This window comes from Schistocerca serialis, chromosome 3 (genome assembly GCF_023864345.2).
Source record: "Schistocerca serialis cubense isolate TAMUIC-IGC-003099 chromosome 3, iqSchSeri2.2, whole genome shotgun sequence".
Lineage (NCBI taxonomy): Eukaryota > Metazoa > Arthropoda > Insecta > Orthoptera > Acrididae > Schistocerca > Schistocerca serialis.
In genome coordinates, this window is record NC_064640.1 from 258,185,837 (window position 1) to 258,210,070 (window position 24,234).

At 38.7% G+C, this 24,234-nt stretch overlaps 1 protein-coding gene across 2 annotated transcripts in view; it reads right to left on the reverse strand.

Annotated features, from left to right (window-relative positions):
- The window catches only part of LOC126470027 (uncharacterized protein KIAA2013 homolog), a 159,306-nt gene that overhangs the window by 77,483 nt on the left and 57,589 nt on the right, over nt 1-24,234 (reverse strand). For both annotated transcript variants that reach the window (XM_050097513.1, XM_050097514.1), the window contains exon 4: nt 9,326-9,794. In XM_050097513.1, coding sequence (XP_049953470.1) covers nt 9,326-9,794 — 469 coding nt within the window. The remainder of the gene's footprint in view (nt 1-9,325; nt 9,795-24,234) is intronic.

Here is a 24,234-nt window from a genome sequence, read left to right on the forward strand (position 1 = left end):
TCTGCTTACAGCTCTGTCCACTTAACATTAGATGACACTTCTTTATAGGTGACTGCCATCTAATGTGGAACTAGGCACTTTAATGAACACACCAAATGAGGCACCGTCTATATTTTTCCCAGGTTGACACATTCCATTTGCCCTAAACGATGCCATTAAAACCAAGTCTGATAGATTACAAGCTTAAGGAGTATTTCATTCAATTCCAGCTAGTCAGTTGTACTGAGCAAAGTAATGTAGTGTTACAGCATTATACTCACTAAAATCAAGATGGTTTGTTTGAAAATGACATGGTGTATTTTCTTCCCAATCCTTTCCTAATCTGAATTTGTGTGCCATCTGTAATGGCCTCACTGTTGATGGGAAACTAAACCTCAATCTTCCTTCCTTATTCAGTGTGCAAAACCAATAGCCATGAGGAAGGTGGTTGTCATGTTACACATGTATGGCAATTTTACCTTAAATTCAGAAGCAAAGCAATAATAAGACACACACACACACACACACACACACACACACACACACACACACACACACACACACACACACACACACACTTCATACAGAACTCTGAAGAGCTCAGGTATCCTGCAAGAGTGATTTTTTTTAATAAACTTTAGGCGATTCTTATCTTCAAGTGCTACTATATGCAGTCTCAGCAGTTCACAGTAATTAACAAAATTGCCATACCCTTAAAGCCACGTTCACAAGGGTTGAGAAAAACAATGTGGGCATGAAACATGGTGGTATGTGATGTCATAATATGGACTTTATATGCTGTACAGCATATTTGAGTGTGAACAGTAGGCTCATAAATAGCAAATTTTCCAAACAGGAAGAGGAAGATGAACTAACAAGCTGCAAGAGCATTTGAAACACCACAGGCAGGGCTGAGCATGCCATGTATGATTAAATTTACTGGAGCTTAAATGTCATAACATTGGTTTATGCACTGTAATCTGAATGCTATGAAAGTATACTGTTTCATGGCACTTGTGCATCGAAGATACTCAAAAATGGCAAGGTACTGGTATAATTTGTTACAATAAAATGTTGAGTAAAGGCATATCAGACGTTAAAAGGTATACCATTTATTTAAATGCAAAAGTACAGATGAGAATACACACTTATCCATTTTTACCCACCCAATGGCAGTGTATATATTCCCTGGTTGCATAAAAATGAAATTTTGAACTTTGCAAAAAGTTTCAACAAAATCAATCAAGTTTATGGCATGGTTGAGCAGTTTACCACAAACGTATTCTTCAGCTGTGATGACATATTTTGTGTAATAAATATGATGCAAAATAATTACATAACTGAGACTGACAATATAAATTTGTTTACTTCCCAAACGAATTTTATTAGTGGTTACTACACTTAAAGTAGGACCCCCTGAGTCCAAAAATACCTACATTAATTCCTTTCACGATTCAAAATATTTCTACATGTCATTCTCCACGAGACTGTGCAGGACATCGACCATTTTTGCCTTGGAACAAAGTGCAAGAACATGTTTGCAGCAAACACTCCATCCACTGCAAGCTTGGATTGATTTTAATGAACCTGGCACACAACTGAAAGGTTATCCACTGTCACGGTCACTATCTTGGTCCACTTCAATGAAACGTGTAATGTGTACAACATAACTGAAACTCAACTCAAATAATTCCTCAGCAATGTGAGCAGTTTCATTTCTTCTGTGCTGAGTTAATAGTTTTATAGTTCACTTTTAAGCATGATTTTCAATGAATTTACTTATATCTCCACAATATTCTTCAGAATTTGCTCTTCTTATCACTGACAGCTGGTAATAAGTAGAGACTGGATTTTATGTAATTACATATTCTGTTCCTTTATAAGTAGTTACAAGAAAAACTAAAATCTCAACAAATTACACTGAAAGGATCCTTATTTCAATGTTTTAAATTTCATATTTTTTACATATTTTGAGATATAATACATATTTCACACTATACTATATAGTTTTACATATTTTAATACTACTGTGCAATTATCACACATTTTTGTAAATCCCATACATTAACATTATAAATCAAGGAAGGAAAAAAAAAGTTTAAGTTTTCTCATTCTGTTCTCAACCTTGTTGCACTCGAAGCTAAATTACACAAATTTGATGCACACAGTGACGACTCATTTTAAATGCTTTCCTTTCTTGTTCTCAAATGCTTCACAATGTGTAACACAGTTGCATCCATGTTAACCATGTGTCTTCATTGTCATCAAAGTTGAAAACATGGATTTCTATTGACAGTGCTTTAACCACTGATGGTAAAACAGTCCTATGCCAAACTTGTGCTAAATGTATAGGATGTGCAGTGAAATCTTAATTGAACAACATGTGCAAAGCTTCTACATATTGGGAATAAACAGCAGGTTTCTTCAAAGAAGCAGGTTCTACTTACCCAGATGCAGGGACAACCTACATCATCTACTAGTGAATTTTTCAAATAACTGTGCTTTATATATATTATAAAAATATAGTATAAAAATAAAGCATAGTTTTATATTGGTTGTCAGGAACATATTCTGGACACAACTTTTTTCAAATAACTTTGTTTTGTATTGGTTGCCAGGAACATACCCTAGAACAAATTTCAGGTATGTGAATTTAAACATTTCTTGCATAAATACTGCAATCACAACACTTCAATGAATCCAGTCTCAGGAGGAATTACCTGGATTCTTGCTATATTGACATAGTAGAAAAAAATCAGTGCTGACATTGGAAAATCACCTACACAGATTCCTGCTGATGAGATGACGGATGCTGTATGCCATATCACCGCTAATCGTGGGCAAGTTGGTCTCTTATACTGCATGTAAAACCTATTCAATTTATTGTAAGCTTTTCAAGGCAACAAGTAGTTCAACAGTTGCTAGATTCATTAGTGAGGGATTTAAGATACTATGGTCAAATGGTGTAAAAGAAGAGAGAGTCCTATGGATGTACACAGATGCAGCACCATACATGGTAAAAGTGGGGAAATCGCTTAACGTATTTTATCTAAACTTAGTGCATGTAACATGTATGGCTCATGCATTGCAACAAGTGGCAGAGAGAGTTAGATATTAGTTCCCAGAAGTAAATACAATGATACCAGCAATGAAGAATGTTTTCTTCAAATGTCCTTATCAGGTGCAACACTACAAAGAGTAGCTACCTGATGTACCTCTGCCTCTGGAGCCAGTGTTAACAAGGTGGGTAACATGACTTGAATCTGTGATTTTCTAAAGTAAACACTTTGAAGGTGTGAAGTCAGTGATGGAGAACTTTTCTTCTTATCCTGCAGTATCTGTGTGAGTGGATCCTCGACAGCAGTCAACAATTCTGAACTGCTCAGTTCAGTTTCATACATTGCAAGTCACTTCAGCTGACTTCCTGACAGTGTCAAGAAACTGGAGACTTCAAGTATGCTCTCCAAGAGGCTGTGAGAATAATGGAAGATGCAGTTCAGAAGGTCAGTGTTGTACCAGGTGAAGCGGGTGGTGTAGATGCAGGTGAACTTCAATCTGTACAAAATGAGAAGCATGGATACCCAAATTATGTTATTTTGTCTTGCTTATTTAATGGTGCCACTGTAAAATCCCATGAGAATTTATTACCTAGCACAACCTCTCTGTATAAATATGCACCACTGACTTCTTGCAATGTTAAGCAATCTTTCTCTTTTTATAGAAACATATTGTCAGACAGAAGACTGTGGATGGCAACATAACATTTGGAAAAGTAAATTATAATTAATTGTGCATCCTGTTCCAGTGTGACTTAAATGATTCAATACAAAGACACTTGTACTTCAGTACTTTGTAGCATAAGTTAACTAATTTTGACTAGCTTGCCTGTGAACTTACATTTTCTAGCAAAAATTAAATTTTTTATTTTATATATAATTGCTTCATTACTTATTTATTTACATATTCCACCAATTTTGGTTCCATATTTATGAACATATTTCTTGATCTGATACTACATAAAATATGGGCTCCACTACTAAGGCTAACATGGTTATTTCACAGATTTCTTGGAACATAAAATTTGTTCGCAATCTCAAGCTTTTAATGACTCCCTCTGTCATCATCATCATCATCATCATCATAAGTTAGTCCTCATACTAATTCTGTTGAGAAAAACTAAGTTCTCATGGCTATTTCACATATCTTTTTCAAGAACTTACAGCCTAATGTGGTTTACTCATCAAATGTTGCCAACAACAGCTGTTAGAGGGCACCACAATCATAGAACAAAACAAGTTGATGTACACAGACCGCATAAATCAACTGATCATTTCCAAGCATACACCAAATATATATTGAAACCATATCAAAGAAATGCACACTGAAGACCCAAATTCTGCGTGAAAAGCAGTCAAGGAACTACAACTTTTATGGTGAAAATGAACACTCATGCAAAGTTGATTCCAAAAGCTGTGGTAGTATCACACTCAGCTGTGTGACAGAGGGGGTCCTAAATACTAATGACCAGTCTGTAAACAAATTTTAAAATACTGTTACACTTTACACATTGTTTTGCAAATCATTCAACAGAGGAATCAGCCACCGATGTTTGTCAATATGGCACTCCAGTCTTATTGTACAATAATTATGACAGCACAGATCAACCCTTGCTTCTATTTCAATTCAAATTGTGTATCAGGTTAAATAAACAAATAAATATATTTAGATTGTCTGTTCAATGGTGTTATTAACACCTGGTCAGTTCTATACTGTCAGTTCTGTAAGTTCTGAGATTGAATTTTTGCACGAGAAACAACTTGTGCTACTATCCAAACAAATTGAGCTATGTAGAATGAATTTTTCCTTACTAACAGTTTTTTAGCAGTTGGTAATAACCTGCTTCCAGTACATGATGATGCATGTTTACTCTTTGCTGCTGTTTTCTAGCCGACAGTAGTGTTCCTGGGCCTCACGGATAACAGCCGTGGTGTCCTTCCCCATATTCATCTAATTTTACCCCAGGAGCCTTCATGCCCTTTCCCAAATTCAAATATGTCTTAATGGGGTGCATTTTGAAAATGTTGAATTGACTCACTAGAATATGATAGCAATTCTAAACAACGTTCATGTCAAAGTTTTGCCAGAACCTTTACAACTGGTGCTGGAAATGTACATTGAAAACTAACTCAACAATAGTATACTTTAAGATCATTTTGTATTTAGAATTTATGGAACCTACAGCATATGTTTGTTTTTGTCACAGTAAGGTACTACTATACCCAAGAGACTGAAATTCTATTATGTCTTGATTTTACTTGTTAAGGTAAATCCTGACTTTTCGTGCAACAGTTCAAATATGTCCTGATTATACTTGGAATTCTCTGCCATCAGTTCAGAACAAATAAACCTTGGAGAGGATACATGACAGACTGTGCTAGGTTATTTCTGCACAAACCTTGTGGCTGATAGTTTTCCATGCACTCCTAAACTAACAATACATAGTAGGCAAGCACAGCACAACAAATGAAGACATAGTCCATTTAGGCAAAACATTGGTGATATGAGGACTGCCAACTATCAATGCTCCTGACCATTCCAGGAGTTGTGCAATAGGAATGGTATCACTCACCTGTCATTTCAACATTAAACCCACAACTGAATGTCAAGGTGGAACAACTGGTAACAACATTCAAACATTAGTTACCTGAAGTCCTAGCCAACAGTACTACAGAGGCAGCACAAACACTCATTAGACACATAGAGGATCTCACATGTAAATAGTCTCAGTCCTATGGATGTGCTGCATAGAATGCAACCTCAGATGCTACTATATTTGTTGCAGCAAACATAACAGGCAGTCACTGAGTTTCATCTGGCAATTTACCATCAAGGAAAGTACATCCGGGAATATACACTATGCGATCAAAAGTATTCGGACACCCCCAAAAACATATGTTTTTCATATTTGGTGCATTGTGCTGCCACTACTGCCAGGAACTCCATAGCAGCAATCTCAATAGCCATTAGACATTGTGAGAGAGCTGAATGGGGTGCTCCGTGGAACTCACGGACTACGAAGTGGTCAGGTGATTGGGTGTCACTTGTGTCATAAGTCTGCACACAAGATTTCCACACTCCTAAACATCCCTAGGTCCACTGTTTCTGATGTGATAGCAAAGTGGAAACGTGAAGGGACACGTACAGTACAAAAGCGTACAGGCTGACCTCATCTGTTGACTGCCAGAGGGCCATAATGTGTAATAGGCAGACATCTATCCAAACCATCACACATCTATCCAAACCATCACACAGGAATTCCAAACTGCATCAGGAGCCACTACAAGTATTATGAGAGTAAGGCGAGAGGTGAGAAAACTTGGATTTCATGGTCAAGTGGCTGCTCATACTCCACACATCACGCCGGTAAATGCCAAACGATGCCTTGCTCGGTGTAAGGAGTGTAAATGGACGATTGAACAGTGGAAAAACGTTGTGTGGAGTGATGAATCATTGTACACAATGTGGCGATCCGATGGCAGGGTGTTGGTATGGAAAATGCCCGGTGAATGTCATCTGCCAGTGTGTGTAGTGTCAACAGTAAAATTCGGAGGCAGTGGTGCTATGTTGTGGTTGTGTTTTTCATGTAGGGGGCTTGCATCTCTTGTTGTTTTACATGGCACTATCACAGCACAGGCCTACATTGATGTTTTAAGCACCTTCTTGCTTCCCACTGTTGAAAAGCATTTCAGAGATGGCGATTGCATCTTTCAACATGATTGAGCACCTGTTCATAATGCACGCCTGTGGCGGAGTGGTTATATGACAATGACATACCTGTAATGAACTAGCCTGCACAGATTCCTGACCTGAATCCTATAGAACACCTTTGGGGTGTTTTGGAACGCCGACGTCATGCCAGGCCTCACTGACCGATATCGATACCTCTCCTCAGTGCAGCACTCAATGAAGAATGGGCTGCCATTCCTCAAGAAACCTTCCAGCACCTGATTGAACGTATGCCTCTGAGAGTGGAAGCTGTCATTAAGGCTAAGGGCGGGCCAACACCATACTGAAGTCCAGCATTACTGATGGAGGGTGCCACGAACTTGTAAGTCATTTTCAGTCAGGTGTCCGGATACTTTTGATCACATAGTTTATATTCAGGCACAATCCTAAGTGGGCTTCAGGCACTATGGTTTCCTTCCTGAGGAGGTGAGAATCTACATCTATGGTGGCATCACAGCACCAAGCAGTCTAAAGCAACATGAAAAGCAGACATGCTCTCACCATCCAAAAATGTAAACAGTGTGTCACCCCAAGTTACAGTGATGTGCACATAAGAAGACAGCAGGGCAATAAAAACCTGCACAGAGAGAGAGAGACAGAGACTACCTAGCGGCAGTGCTACGGTGCCCTCTGCCTCCGTCCAATACCTCAAACTCCAGTCATTGTATACCCTCACAACTGGTAACACAGGCATGAGCACTACACCCAGCCACTGTTTCTGTTTCTGACTCTGCCTAGCAGAATTTATATGCTCTGGAAACTATTTTCATCACTAATTAATATAATACTTGCTGGATTTGCTTCATTTCATTCATAATGAACACTATAGTGGCTAAGGAACCTCATCATACATAAAATAACATGAAAATCAATGCTAAATGTTCTGCAAGCACTCTAATGTGTGTGCTATGGACAGTCATGGCAGAATGACACTATTCGCTGGATCATCACGTGGTACACTGCTCCTTGTAACTGCACACTGCCTCACCACCTGTCTTCTTATGCACACCACTATAACTTTGCTGTCACTGTCAATGCCATATGACACCAACTGACAACCTGCATCAGGGCTGTAAATCTCACCACATGGGTTGGCAACGATGACTGAGTCTGGTACCACTGACACTGCCCAGGGTGCTACAGCTGATTTCATCATTGCCAGAAGGTAATGGAAATGTCTTCATTGATCCAGCCATCAGTGAGCAAGCAGAAGTCATAAACCTATGAGTGGCTTTGTCCATCACTGATGTCGGCACCTCACTTTTTGTTTTCTGTTTTCTACATAAAGATACAAACTTTAAAAATGACCTTCATAAACAGGTACTAAGAAGGATTAGTCAAAGTAGGTTCTTCCAATCTGAGGTTAATAAACAGAATGATATTACAAAACGGCTACAGAAACTGATTGCAGTTACCTTCAATTGAAAGGTCAGTCTGAATGCCATAGTATCTTACCACGTGGGATCTCACTGGAGATGATACACCCTTACCTAGTGAACCTCCTCACCCAGCCATTATGGACTGACTTACAATTTACTATGAAATTCAAACAGCATTTCCATTTACCAAATTTCATGTGGACAGAGTATTGCAAGAACTGAAAGTCACAAGTCCAATAGTAAATATAAAGAGATACCAGCTTGAAGTCCAGACTTTCGGTTTAGTAATCTGACAGACAGTCACAACCCACAAAAGTCAAAACTGCTGTGTATTACAGAAAGTATTTGACAAAGAGCAGATAAGTTAATCTACTAATGACAACAGGTTTCAAATTAAAAGCAATTATATGATAGCCACCATATTTCTTTCACTAAATTATACATGTTTTGAGAATTTATACTACACAGTTTACTAGTATGAGCTGTGTCAGAGTGATTTAAGTTATTACCAGTTTTTTAGATGATAGCTGCACTAATGAAAGGGGACAGTAATAATGTTCAGCTGAGATACAATAAAAATACGATAAATGTTATTTACTTAAAAAAATGCCATAGATTACAATATACAACTGAAATATTTCAATCAGTTGCCTTTATTTACGGTGTTTCCAATGGCCTTGCCATGTTGGATACACTGGCCCGCCTGATCACTGAAGTTAAGCAACATGTGGACCATTTAGTACTTAGATGGGTGACTGTCTAGGAGCACAGGGTGCCACTGGCTCAGGGACACACAAGTCATCAAAGTGGCATCCAAGTAAAAGACTTGCACCAGGCCATGTACCATATGACAGTAATAGTGTTAGTATTATTTTAATTACCATATGTCATTGATTTCAAAGTTATGTAACTCTTTCCTCTAATGTCCATATGAATATTTCAACTGAACAACATAAATAAAGACAGAACATATATTAGAAGTAACTGCAGATAAACACTCAAAAATTCCATTTGGCTGAAAGGACCAGGAAAACACTGAAGATGTTGCAGAAATTGGTACTCAGCAAGAATAAGGATGCACTGGTGTTTGTACTACAGACACTTCTAAGCTGTAGCACATATCAAAACACAATCCCTAAAAATTAAAATTCTATAAACTGATTATTACTGAATTGACTTACGGTTCAACATGTGACACTGCAGTAGGCCAATTAAGGTATGTCCCCTGGCGTAGACTGAATGACTGTATGTCATTCGTTGGATTGTTTATTGTTATTTCTTGAATGAAGACGTTCGGCAATGTCCTATGTGCATAATACTGATGAGACACACTAGTTCCTCGGGGCAAACACTGAATTCTGTGAACAATGCCTGTGGTATAGTGAACAACAGTAGCTTCATATGCTGCTTCTGCTTGTGATGTAACTGACACTATAGGAAACCAGTATGCAGGTAAAGATAATGTACGTCCGCTCTTGATATAGACGGGACTTGCTGGATCTACAGTCAAGCCAAAAACACCATTTCCCACAAAAGCTAAGTAAGGTTTCTCATCATCTTTGGTTGGATAATGTCTGATATTAGCACTGAATTCTTCTGAATCCGCAGAGAACTGAGCAAGACTATTTGATAAGCACTGTTCATCTTCACCTGAAAATTGGAATATACAGTAAGAAATCAGTGGAAGTCCATAAAATGAGATATTCATGTTATCTATTCATTTAAAAATCTTGAATTCATTATCACACAATTAGAAAAGCTAACCAAATGTGTGAATTATTCGTAACAGTCCACATTTACCTCGAGGTACTTTTGAGCCATAAAGACATGTTAGTGAGCAAATTAATCAGTAGAACTTTCTGTACAGGTGACCACTATTTATATTCTATTGGTATGTAGGATCAGGCTTAGTGTTACTAAAATGAAGGCTTCGGTGGATATAATGACATGCAAATCTAACAGTAAGTTCATGAACAAGATAATAATACGCTGCATATATTGCCAACATATTTTTCAGCCTGTCATTTATTTTATTTATTTATTTATTTACTTACCTGTTTCTTTATGGTAGCCTTCAAGCTTGGCCTCCTTTGTGTCTCAGGCAAGTCGTATAGTACATCAGTACATTGACAATTCTCTACATAATAGGATACACTTTTTAAAACTCTAATTAAGATACTAAATTATACAATAAAACTTGCTAAGTATATATAAAGAAACCATAAGTAGTTAGGAAGGAAGTAAAATGAAGGTAAGTAATGAAACAAAAGTAAGAGAGATAAATGTTTTATATTATATCTTATGTAAATTTCTCTAGCTATCTCAGTACATCGAGTGTTGCCTGCCTGGAGTAGGAAACTGCCTACACTTCTTTAACTAATTATCCTGTTGTTTACTGAACTGGTAGAAATATAGAGTGATCACAGTTATTATTACTAATTTATTTACATTAAAACTAAATTACAGTTGCCACCCAACACTTCACTGCTATGCAGTGAGTCTCTTCCTCACCATCAGCACTACTGCCATCCTTTCAAACCGCCTCATAATTTACATATTCCTTCTCATTCATCCTCTCCCTTCTGTTGATGTCTCTCATACATGTATTTATGTTTCTAATAGATGTTGTGAACTTGTTTAGTTCACTCCTAGATATGTTGTTCATGCCTATGTTAAGTAATTGGAAGTGTCAGCATTCCTAATTAGGTATGTAATTTCACCAGTAGGGGTGGGGGGTCAAATACCGTAGCTTCCACTTGGCAGTGGGCAAGTATAACACCACATTCTCAGGAAATCCTAAATCACTACAGTCACACAACGTTGATGGCCTCTTTCCTATGTTATGTTCATATTGTAGGTAAGGGTTGTGTCCTGTCATAAAGTGATCCATACCTCTGTTGGGGACAATATGATTCATTTGTAGTCTCTCTATCTGATGTTCAGAAGGAGACTCTATAGTGGCATCCTGTATTTCCAATTTTCCAATCCCACTACCATTCATGAAGTGTCTAGTCTTGAAGATCTAACTTATTAGTTACTCTGGAATCCATAATTTCTCGTACTTCATGTTATCCCGCCGCAACCAATATGCTGTTCAAGATATCGTACTGTGATGTCAGTGGGACATATTCCCAGAATAATGAGCAGAACCTCTTCTGGTTAGTATTGTATACTCCCTTCATCCTTCGGAGAACACCTCACGGATACCTATGTCTTAGTGTGACTGTACTATCAGGTGGAGCAGGTGGGCCCCAGTACTTGTTACAAAGTCCACAATGACAATAAGTATTTCATTGTGGTACAGTTTTATGAGCCTCAAAGGTTAAAAGCCTCCAAGAATATGTTGCAGTGCCAGTGATGGCAATTTTGTGCATGATTTTGGAAGTCTTCAGGCAGACCATATCTGCATGAGCTGAGAAGTTTCTTCTGTTGTTGGGAAAACTCCTAAATAACTGCATACAGTGCTTCTCAAAAATGGGCTGTTATCTGATCTAAAAGTTGAATTCCTATTTAGGATGGGTTTGTCCTTAAGCAGCACATATAAAGATTTATTTTTAGCTACTGGTAATTTGTTGCTCCTGCACCACTCCTGCATCTTTCAGAGCAGATGATTTGATTTTCTTCAAGCTTGCATTTGGGATCTCCAGACACCACCACCAAGATATCATCAGCATCAGCCACAATTCCATTTGCTTCATCAGTCCCATCCAACTGTTCCAACAATGGCTCAATTGTGAGTTCCCAACATATTGGTCCACATATCGAGCCCTGTGGACAGACCATCATAATCTTTTTTTATTATCTTATGCCGCCCAGTGCTGAGTCGATGGGCATGGAAAGGAAGCAGTGGTTGGGAAGGGAGTGAGACAGGGTTGTAGCCTCTCCCCGATGTTATTCAATCTGTATATTGAGCAAGCAATAAAGGAAACAAAAGAAAAATTATGAGTAGGAATTAAAATACATGAAGAAGAAATACAAACTTTGAGATTCGCCAATGACATTGTAATTATAACAGATACAGCAAAGGACCTGGAAGAGCAGTTGAATGGAATGGACAGAGTCTTGAAAGGAGGATATAAGATGAACATCACCAAAAGCAAAACAAGGATAATGGAATGTAGTCGAATTAAGTTGGTTGATGCTGAGGGAATTAGATTAGGAAATGAACACTTACATTAGTAGATGAGTTTTGCTATTTTGGGAGTAAAATAACTAAATATGGAGAGGATATAAAATGTAGACCGGCAATGGCATGGAAAGTGTTTCTGAAGAAGAGAAATTTGTTAACATCGAGTATAGATGTAAGGGTCAGGAAGTAATTTCTTAAAATATTTGTATGGAGTGTAGCCATGTATGGAAGTGAAACATGGATGATAAATAGTTTGGACAAGAAGAGAATAGAAGCTTTCAAAATGTGGTGCTATAGAAAAATGCTGAAGATTAGATGGGTTGATCACACAACTAATGAGGAGGTATTGAATAGAATTACGTAGAAGAGAAATTTGTGGCACAACTTGACTAGAAGAAGGGATCGGTTGGTAGGACATGTTCTGAGGCATCAAGGGATCACCAATTTAGTATTGGAGGGCAGCATAGAGGGAGACCAAGAGATGAAGACACTAAGCAGATTCAGAAGCATGTAGGTTGCAGTAGGTACTGTGAGATGAAGAAGCTTGCTCAGGATAGAGTAGCATGGAGAGCTGCATCAAACTAGTCTCTGGACTGAAGACAACAACAACAACATGTTGCCCAGCAAACCATTCAACTGTGCGACCCTTACAGTAGTCCATGAAACTTATATAAAGGCAATTTAGCATCTGAATACTTCTTACATGACTGAACGTCGTAGACTACCATAAATTATTATTGAATGCAATTGCAATGTTGATCATAATTGAGGGCCATTTTAACAAAACTTGCTTTATGCAAAAAACATATTTTTGCAGGAGACGCATTTATTTAATCAACAAGCAACTTTAGTTTCTTTTTTACAATTAACAAATTTGGTACACTTCTGAATATATTTTAAGACAGTCTTTGCACATGCATAAAATTTTTGATAGTTTATCAACTGCTGAAAGCAGAAAAACAGCTTTCTTTTTCAAACTAGATCAGTGATACTTGAACATTAAATGCCTGATTTATAGATTAAAGTTTTAAAATAATATTTCTTTTTTCTCTTCTCCACAACTTCAGAGGACTCTTCATAAATTCTCCATGAGCTGTCATGATCTTCATATTCCTCATCACTTGCAGAGAGTATGTCATTGTAGAAACTTCCAGAATGAGATTTTCACTCAGCAGCGGAGTGGGAAACTTGCTGCATTCTTAGGAATGGTAAGGAAACACATTAGCTTCATTATATCCTCCTGCTTTTCTGCAATCATATCATTTATCTTCGAAATAAATCCAGCACATTTCATGGCTTTGAATGAAGGAATGTTGTTTTTCAAAACATCACAACATACTTGTGATACAAAGAAATGCATTGTTTTAACAGCACACTGAATCTTACCATTGGTTTGTCTGTAAATTATTGCTCATAAATTCACCATTTTACAACGCACGGTGAACTTTAATATTTCTTTAGAAATCCATTTGAAGTTGTAGGAAAAGCCGTCTTCTCCCCACACCAGCACCTTCCCAAACTTCACTAGAATATTCCTGAATCGACAAAGTGATATGTTCTCTTATTTCTTCTGATATCCCTTCTCAACTCTACTGAATACATGATCCAGTGGAATGAAACTATGTCCATGAATAAGAAAATAGTGGTTAAGTTCATAGAACACTGTACTGTGTTCCATAAAATGTGTCAGCATACATTGCGTTATATAATTCTTGTTCTGGCTGGTACACATGTCTGGAAAAAGCTCAAGTTTCAATCCTCTCTTACCAACATCTCTAGTCCTCTCTTCCTAATAATGTAGGAGAAAATGTTACCTGTGCAGATGTGATTTCATTTGCACCTCTTCCAGTTTCTGTTTCACACCAAGTAAATAATATCAGTACCTTGTTTTGGTTCATGTATCACCACTATCAGGTTATAGAACAATACCTGTGATGTGTAGAAGATGTCTACAATATGAAGGTGAGGCAGAGGTTGATTTTGTTGCATTTCAAAGACAAGCTTTCCAGTGCCTTCAGAGTATTTGTTCAGGATGCTGTTGAACTTGGTAGTTTTACACACTTCCTGTCATTCTTCGGTTTCTGCGACCATTATTTTCAGTCAAATCCCCTTGCATGTCGAACATATATCACTATGAGATTAACCAAAGCCAAGATTAAAATTCTTATAAAACATTGTCTTAAATTTTGACATGGAACAGTTTGTATTACCTGTTTGTCTTTATTCTTTCCAAAAATTTTCCCTCATATTTACATTTAAACTTGGGGGCAAATATGTCTTCTCATTTTACCTCCACTACAACAACTCTCTCTATACTTATACTTCAGAATGTGCTCTTTCACTTGTAGGGTCATAACTATGTCGGCTTGAGTTGCTCTTGAGCCATCTCTTCATTCATTTAGTGTTGTCCCATGTTCTTGACAGTGCCAAACAATCCGGGTTAAGCGATCCTGCGATAACCCCCCCCCCTTTTTTTTTTTTTAATGTAGCAGCATACATTGGTACTTGGGATCTACCTCAAAGTTTTATCTTATACTTGACAGGCATTGATTTAGAAGCCTTAGCTTCAGTGGGATCTACAACATACCTAGCTGGTGATGAAATATCCATGTATGACAGAAACAATGCATCTTGCTTGCTGTTACCTCCTGAAAAATATAATACATTGAAATATGATAAGTCAGCAAAAGAGATAGTCTTTTCTTCCACAGCTGCTTGCCTTATGCCTTTCAGCATACCAGCAGTCAATATCAGGCACTGAAATTTTCTTTGAATGTTGAGATGATTTTGCTTTGGAGATGTTTTGTTTCTCTTCTTTCATGCTCACCATGTGTTTCACTCACATGAATATTATATTCACCATCACCTTCCATCACTTACTTTCATGAAATGGAGATAACTGGCAACCAGCTCACATAACAGTTATCAACAACAAAAGCAGATTAATGCTACCCGTGCAAACTAAATAGTCACCGGGTGCAGTGGCTAATGGGAGCTCCCATCAGCCATTGTGCCAACTGTCAGCTTATTTGGCATGCACAGTAATACAGCCTGCCATCTACCCCCAAGCAAACCAGTTGTTCCAGGAGTGCCATAAAACAGTCAGAAAAGTACTTTTTTCTGACAGCTACTGCACATTAAACAAATTACAAGAAAACTCAGCAATATGTCTAATGTCTTTTGCAAACTACATAGCATAAAGTGCGTTTTGAAAAGACCCCGATGTACGCATGAGGCAAGTTTTGCAAAGATGGGCCGTATTCTCTGTTCTATCAGTATAGAATAAAGGCAGTTTTGCTAAAGCCGGCTGCAAAGACTTTTAGAGGAAGTTGAACAATATGTGTTAAGAAAAAGAAGTTATTTAAAAAAATGCACAAAGTGAGGCTTGCGGAAACGATTCTCAGTTGCAGCACAATATTTACTGTTTGCTCTGTCTACAATTTGAAGAGCCTGATTAATATTGTCATGTAACAATTTATTATTTGTGGAAGTCAAACTGACATGCAGAGATGCTGGAGCTCTCTGTGCTCTTGAAGATGCTGGCAGAGTAGATGCTCGTGAACTTTTGCTAATGTATTAATTAAACATACAGGTCTACAGCTCTTTGGGTCTGCGGGATCTTTATGATCACCACACATACAGATTTCCAAGTCTCTGGTACCCTGTCCTGTCCCAATGCTTCATTCAACAGATGTGTTAAGGATGGCATTATGACTGGAGCTAATTTCTGTATCACTTCTGAGCAGGTACCATCTGGACCCAGTGCCTAGCTACAATTATGCATGGTTATCGCTACTACTACTTCTTCCTGAGCAAATGGGAGTAGGACAACACTGTTACTATATTCAGAACTCATCTGGTCAAGTAGCACTGATTGATGGTTGTTGTCTGTATCTGCAGAATCATATGGCGAAAAGAGTGTTTGATAAATATCTGGTGGAATTCCTTCAGTAAACTGTCATTGTTCCATTGGTCTTGCAAAGGGTGGACAGGATGGTGGGTGCCTTGCACTGAGGTGACAAAATTCATGGGATACCTTGGAATATCATGTTGGACCTCCTTTTGCCTGGCATAATGCTAGGTTCAACAAGTCGTTGGAAGTGCCCTGCAGAAATAACTGAGTCATGCTGCCTCTATAGCTGTCCATAACTGTGTTGCCAGTGAAGGATTTTGTGCATGAACTGACCTCTTCATTATGTAATATAAATGTTTCATGGGATTCACAATAAATGATATGGGTGACCAAATCATTTGCTGGAATGGTCCAGAATGTTCTTGAACCAACTGCAAACAAATGCAGCCTGGTGATATGACACACTGTCATCCACAAAAATTTGATTGTTGTTTGGGATCATGAAGTCCACAAATGGTTGCAAATGATCTCCAAGTAGCCGAAAATAACCATTTCCAGTTAATGATCAGTTCACTTGGACCAGAGGACCACTCCATTCCATATCAACACAGCCCACACTGTTATGGCGTCCCCACCAGCTTGCACAGTGCCTTGTTGTCAAATGGGTCCATGGCCTCATGAGGTCTGTACACACTCAAGCCCTTACCAACTGAAATCAGGACTGATCTGAGCAGTCCTTGGTTTTCCAGTCGTATAGGGTCCAACCTATATGGTCACGAGCCAAAGAGATGTGCTACAGGTGATGTCCTGTTAATAAAAGCACTCACATCAGTTGTCTGCTGCCACAGACCATTAACATCAAATTTTCTTGCACTGTCCCAATGGATACATTTGTTGTATGTCCCACACTGGTTTTGGGTGATTATTTCAAGCAGTACTGCTTGTCTGTTAACACTGACAACTCCATGCAAACACCGGTGCTCCTAACACTGTGTCCTAATGGATACATTTGTTGTACATCCCACACTGATTCTGGCAATTATTTCAAGCAGTACTGCTTGTTTGTTAGCACTGACAACTATATGCAAACATCGCTGCTTTCAGTCATTAAGTGAAGGCCATTCGCCACTGTGTTGTCCGTGGAGAGAGGTAATTCCTGATATTTGGTATTCTTGGCACACTCTTGACACTGTGGTTCTCAGAATATTGATTTCCCTAATGATTTTAGAAATAGAATGTCCTATGTATCTAGGTTCAACTAAAATTTCGCATTCAACTTCTATCAATCCCCGTCATGTAGCCATAATCATGTCAGCAACCTTTTCACATGACTCACCTGAGTACAAATGACAGCTCCACCAATGCACTGCCATTTTATACATGTAATTTTGTCATTTAGAAGTTTGTATGGTTGACTCCACAGACTCTATATGTTTGTTTCAGATGCTGGTATATATTTAGCTTTCTATCTCTTTGGTTCCTCCCTCATGAGCACTGGTAACTACTCCTTGTGTTACGGACTTTTCTGCACAACTCTAACTGTTCCCTACTCCAAAGTGTCGTAGGAATAGCTCAATATCACCGCTTTGGGATGTGATTTGCCTGCATCTGCTGCAATAACACAGTAAAGGCATGCATCCAGAGATCTATGTTTTCAGGTAAATAGTCTCAGTTTAAAGAAGCTATTTCACCAACAAATGCATTCCAATTTCCTCTCTTCAAATCCCAGCTTTCTGGTTACCTACCATTGCTAGTATTTCTAGAGCTTACAGTCACTGCTCTGATACAGAAGGTTATGACACTATTTTCATTAGTGGTCATATGTTGTTCAACCTCCCAGGATATAAACTTACTAGCCACATCCACATTTGCCAGGATAATGTCTATACTTGTCTCTGCAATGGTACTATCTGTGAATTTGCTAGGCTGCCCTTCTTTATTGATCACAGTCATGTCCCATTCTTGGATCATGTCTGTCAGCATTACACCACATTCTTCTGTCTTTCGTCTATGTCCACACCAGCCCCTATTACATGATGTGCATCATGACTGCACAATGCTGCAGCTCTTAATTTGTCAGGGTATGACTCAATCATATGGGAGCACTACATGTATATGTAGGTAATAATACACTTGCATTGAGCAGTACACATCTCCACTATTACAGCAAGCTCACTGCATAATTGTGTTATTTTAGTGACAAGGTATCTCTGATTAAGAATGATGATTGCTGCCTTGGCATTCTGGTGCCCAACTACTGAGAGCACATATGTCAGCAAGGCACATGTATGGTTGCTGGACTAGCACATCAACATCCAGTTCCTCTATGATCTTCCACAGTTCACTCATTGGCAATGCAGGGAGTATAGTGTTGATCTGCTGGAATCTAATGCTGCTACTAGACATATACTGTATGGAAATATCTTATCTGAAGCTAGGGTGTGGTCAAAACAGACTTGTAGATGGGCCTTCACAAAATCTTCATACATCTGTTCACAATCGAAGACTTCATTCCAGCATGTAAAGACTTGTCTGAGAAAATTGCAGAGGTCTTTAATATCTGAAGGGAGTTTATTGTACTCAAAATGTGACCAACTGCTGGTGGCATTGAAAAAGCAATTGTCTTTCTTTTTGGGTTGCAACACATGTTACAAATCTCATGGCTGCTCGAAGAATTATAGTAGCCTCCCGTCGACTTAGCCTGACACTGCCTTCTACATCATATATCTGGTTCAGGTCTGTTGACATCACAAAAGCAGTTTTGTCAATATTTTGTGTTTGCAAGGAGTAGAGTGCATAACATCTCTCATTGTGTGCCAAAGGTTCATCTGTTGTGGGCTCTAACATGTTCTCCATTGTTTGGAGGTTCTGAGCATTAGAGGCTCCTGGTACTTCCAATCCAGTGACCTGGTTACTAGCTCCTGAGTCCAGAAGTGAAGAGCTGGAAGTGTGACATTTTTCCGCAAGTTGATGTATGCTATTGTCATGAACAATGCTCCATGAAGCTGGTATTTAAAATGAAACAGATGTTATCATGTCACTGCTCTATATGCCAGTGGCAGAATTTGTCCCAGTAGGCTTGTAATCTCTGAGAGTACCACCATGTACGAAGTTAACTTTGCAATATCACAGTACCAATTATGATATTACTGGGTCTTGGGCTGGGAGGTTTTGCTTTCAATGTGTATCAAAATCTGACTCTGATTTGTGGCAGCCATTGAAGCTCTTGAATTCCAATAAGTTACTCTCAGTTTCTTTTATCCTAAATAGATGGTGAACCTGGAAACTGGCCCATTTCAAAGATTTCTTCTTAAGCTCCCAAGCTGCCTGTTGTAGGTTTTGTTGTTCCACAGCCCATCTATGCAGTAAATTATTTTGTTGCAAAGGTATTCAACTAAGTACTTAGAGCAGGTGACATCATGTGATATACATTAGATTCTAGAATGAAATATTCACTCTACAGCAGAGTGTGCGCTGATATGAAACTTCCTGGCAGATTAAAACTGTGTGCCGGACTGAGAATCGAACTCGGGACCTTTGCCTTTCGCGGGCAAATGCTCTACCGACTGAGCTACCCAAGCACGACACACGGCCCGTCCTCACAGCTTTACTTCTGCCAGTACCTCGTCTCCTACCTTCCAAACTTTACAGAAGCTCTCCTGCGAACCTTGCAGAACTAGCACTCCTGAAAGAAAGGATATTGCGGAGACATGGCTTAGCCACAGCCTGGGAGATGTTTCTAGAATGAAATTTTCACTCTACAGCGGAGTGTGTGTTGATATGAAACTTCCTGGCAGATTAAAACTGTGTGCCGGACCGAGACTCGAACTCGGAACCTTTGCCTTTCGCGGGCAAGTGCTCTACTGACTGAGCTACCCAAGCACGACTCACGGCCCGTCCTCACAGCTTTACTTCTGCCAGTACCTCGTCTCCTACCTTCCAAACTTTACAGAAGCTCTCCTGCGAACCTTGCAGTACTAGCACTCCTGAAAGAAAGGATATTGCGGAGACATGGCTTAGCCACAGCCTGGGGGATGTTTCTAGAATGAAATTTTCACTCTACAGCGGAGTGTGTGTTGATATGAAACTTCCTGGCAGATTAAAACTGTGTGCCGGACCGAGACTCGAACTCAGGACCTTTGCCTTTCGCGGGCAAGTGCTCTACTGACTGAGCTACCCAAGCACGACTCACGGCCCGTCCTCACAGCTTTACTTCTGCCAGTACCTCGTCTCCTACCTTCCAAACTTTACAGAAGCTCTCCTGCGAACCTTGCAGAACTAGCACTCCTGAAAGAAAGGATATTGCGGAGACATGGCTTAGCCACAGCCTGGGGGATGTTTCTAGAATGAAATTTTCACTCTACAGCGGAGTGTGCGCTGATATCGGGCCGTGAGACGTGCTTGGGTAGCTCAGTCGGTAGAGCACTTGCCCACGAAAGGCAAAGGTCTCGAGTTCGAGTCTCGGTCCGGCACAAGGATTTAAAGTCACTTAGTCTTGTACAAAAAGGTGTGCATTATTCAGGAACACACATTTTCAATAACTTGCCAGCAGCCATAAAAAGCTTATCAACCAATGAAATTCAGTTTGTGAGAAGCCTAAAGGATTTATTGGTGGCCAACTCCTTCTACTCCATTGATGAATTTCTTAGTAAAACCAACTGATTTGTATATAAGTACAACATAACTTCTGCACAATTTCAGTGCAGTAATGTGTTCATTGAAAATTTGTGTGTGTGTGTGTGTGTGTGTGTGTGTGTGTGTGTGTGTGTGTGTGTGTGTGTAAGTATAATCTAACTTCTGCACCATTTCAGTGCAGTAATGTGTTCATTGTAAATAAGTATTACAGTAGCTGTATTACATGTTTATTACCTTATAAATAAATAAAAAACTTTTTTATTTTAAATTCAGTGCATTAGTATTTGTAAAATGACTCTTAGTGTTCATTAAAAAATGACGATCATTCCACTTGGGACCTTTGGAATGGTACATTAGCTTATTTGTTTTAGTTGTAAATATTTGTCATGTATTGTTGTTTTTCTGACATGTTCCACATCCTGGAGGACCTCCTCACTACGGATCAATTGGAATGAAAGTAAATCTAATCTAATCTAATCTAGTGTAGGTAGTCTCCTTAGTAGATCTGTTACATTTTCTAAGTGTCCCGCCAATAAAACGCAGTCTTTCGTTAGCCTTCTCCACAACATTTTCTATTTGTTCCTTCCAATTTAAGTTGTACATAATTGTAATTCCTAGGTATTTATTTGAATTTACGGCTTTTATATTTGACTGATTTATCGTGTAGCCAAAGTTTAACAGATTCCTTTTTTTGTTATTTAGGGTCAACTGCCAATTTTCGCACCATTCCGATATCTTTTCTAAATTGTTTTGCAGTTTATTTTGATCTTCTGATTACATTCTGTTGATAGTGTCTTGCAACATTTTGCTGGACATGTATGGTACGTCACACAATTAGGCATGGCCATCCTTTTTGAGGGAGTTCACACTTAATGTGTGGAACTTTGTTGGATTTTTCTTGCAGCCTCTCACAGTCTTTCTGTGATTTGGCTTCTATTATAGCACCACTGGCTGCCCTTATAGACTCATTTTGAAGTCTATTTGTCTTAGGATTAATGGTATGTGTTAAAGGCTTTAGACAATTGCCAATTTCTAAAAACTTCCATCATTGTGTGATGACTGCAAAAACAGTGGCACAAGATACATAAATTAGATTTAGATATTGATTATGAGTAGCCACTACATAAGACAGTGTTAGGTGACTGAAGTAAGCATGATAATTGATATTTGCCTGGAAATGTACATCAATTTTGAAACCTGCCAGGAACTGATATTTTCAAACTATTTAGTTACAATAAAAGTTTACCACAAATGCAGGAACTCGACTACTACCTTGTGTCCTTGAGTATATCTCATCACATAACATGTGTAGCTGCTGAAAATATGTTTTGTTGTTACAGTTATCATATGAAAGTTTAATAATGTGAATAACTTGGAAATTTCTGGCAGACACTGTAACTCGTTATCTATTCACATCAGCTTACATAATGCTTGCAAGTTCACAGATACTTCTTCACATAACAGTATGGTTGTCTATTTGTACACTAGTGTACTTGTGGTATAAGTACACCAATTTTTGAGTAGATGGGTACTGGGACGTGCTTGTGAAATGTGCTTCATAAGACTTGGGATGTCCAAAAGGACCTTAGCAAGGTTTTCTCTCAGTATTGCAGAGTGTGCAGCAGGAAAAAATTACATCAGAAACCGAAAGAGACGATACAAAGACCACAAAAGAATTTACATATATAAGAAAAGGGAAGAGAAGGGGTTGTAAAGTGGTACCTGGTAGTAATTCTGGTAGAATAAGAGGATAATTAGACAGTTTATTGTTGCATGCAAAACTAGGTTCTACCAGATGTCTACTGAGAAGAGAACAGAGCCCTCAGGGAAATGAAGGTCTAGGTTGGTGCAGTAGACTTTGAAAACAGCATAGTTGCTGTGCATATGGTGTAGGGATAGAATTAGATAAAAAAAAATAATTGATAAAAAAATCATCAGTTCATGTTTATATTAAAATCTTAATGTGAGTTCAGCCAGGTAACAGAAGATGTGCAACGATTTTTAGAGGAAGGCAGGAAGGAAGATTTATTTATCTTGTGAAAAGTTATGGTCATATAACATGGATATAGAAACAAAGTTCCATGTGCCAATGATGTCCAAAGTGGGCACAATGTCTGCCTATGAAGAATAACAGACAAACAGTTCCACAACAACTCCAAGCCAAATAACATAAGAAGCAAGTGTTAACCACAACAGTTGCTCGGAAGCAAATGGAAGATAGTGCATTCATAGAAAACCTCCGTTTGGCTTGGCAGCATTGAAACTGAACTGCTGCTGATTGGTAACTGATGGCCTTCTCTGATGTCTGATGTTTTCTACTTCTGGTGAGACAAGTCACAGAAGAAACTAAATGCTTCCACCAATGTTTGGAAAGTATTGTGGGCAGCATTATGGTCTGTATGACACTTCTGTTGTATTCTTTTAGACAATTAACTTCCATGGAAAGTACTCATGACTAATTTGATTATATATTCAACCTCAGGAATGACATTCAGATGTATATAATGAGTGTCTTTGCACAGAAGCATGGTATCTTTAAGCAAAAATTAGCCTTGTCAAATTGCTAGAATTTTATGAAAACTGTCAGAAGTGCATGATTAAATTACTTCCCAGGATCTTAACCAAACTGATCATTTGTGCGATCATCAAAAGTTTCTTGTGTTCAAGTAGAGTATCATCCAGCATGCATCATACAACAGCTATGGGAAGCACTGTAAATGCCATGGCTCAGAATAAATGTGGAACTGAATAAGCAACTGAAACTTCCTGGCAGATTAAATCTGTGTGTCGGACTGAGACTTGAACACACAACCTCCTCCTCCTCCTCCTCCTCCTCCTACCCCCTCCCCCCCCCCCCCATTCATTCACTCACTCACTCTCTCTCTCTCTCTCTCTCTCTCTCTCTCTCTCTCTCTCTCTCTTCAGTACTTCAAAGCAAAGCAGAAGCCCTTGTGCAATGTGGAACTGACCAGGAGATACCACTAGAGGTGGACTAGCCAGTATAAAAGGGGGCTTAGAGTATTGTGTTGTCAGTAGAGAAGCAGTAACAGCAGAATGAGTCGGTCAGGAGAGTTTAATGACTTCAAATGTAAACTAGTCATACAAGGTCAATGAGGGACATTTCAACCTTTCTATAGCTGACAATGTCAACTGTTGATGATGTGACTGTGAAGTGGAAATTTGAAGGAAAAAACCACAGCTGGAGCAAGACCATCAAAACCTCACATACTTACAGACAGGCTTCGATGAGCATTGTGGACATTGATTGCAAAAAAAATTACACAAAATCTGTGGAAAGAATCACTCATGAGTTCTGAAGAGGTACCAGCTATCCACCTAGCACAATAACTGTGCACTGGGAGTTACAAAGAACGGATACAATGGTCAAGCAGCTATTCCTAAGCCAAATATTTCTGTAGTCAATGTCAAGTTACATTTGATGTGGTGTAAAGAGCAATGTCACTGAACATCAG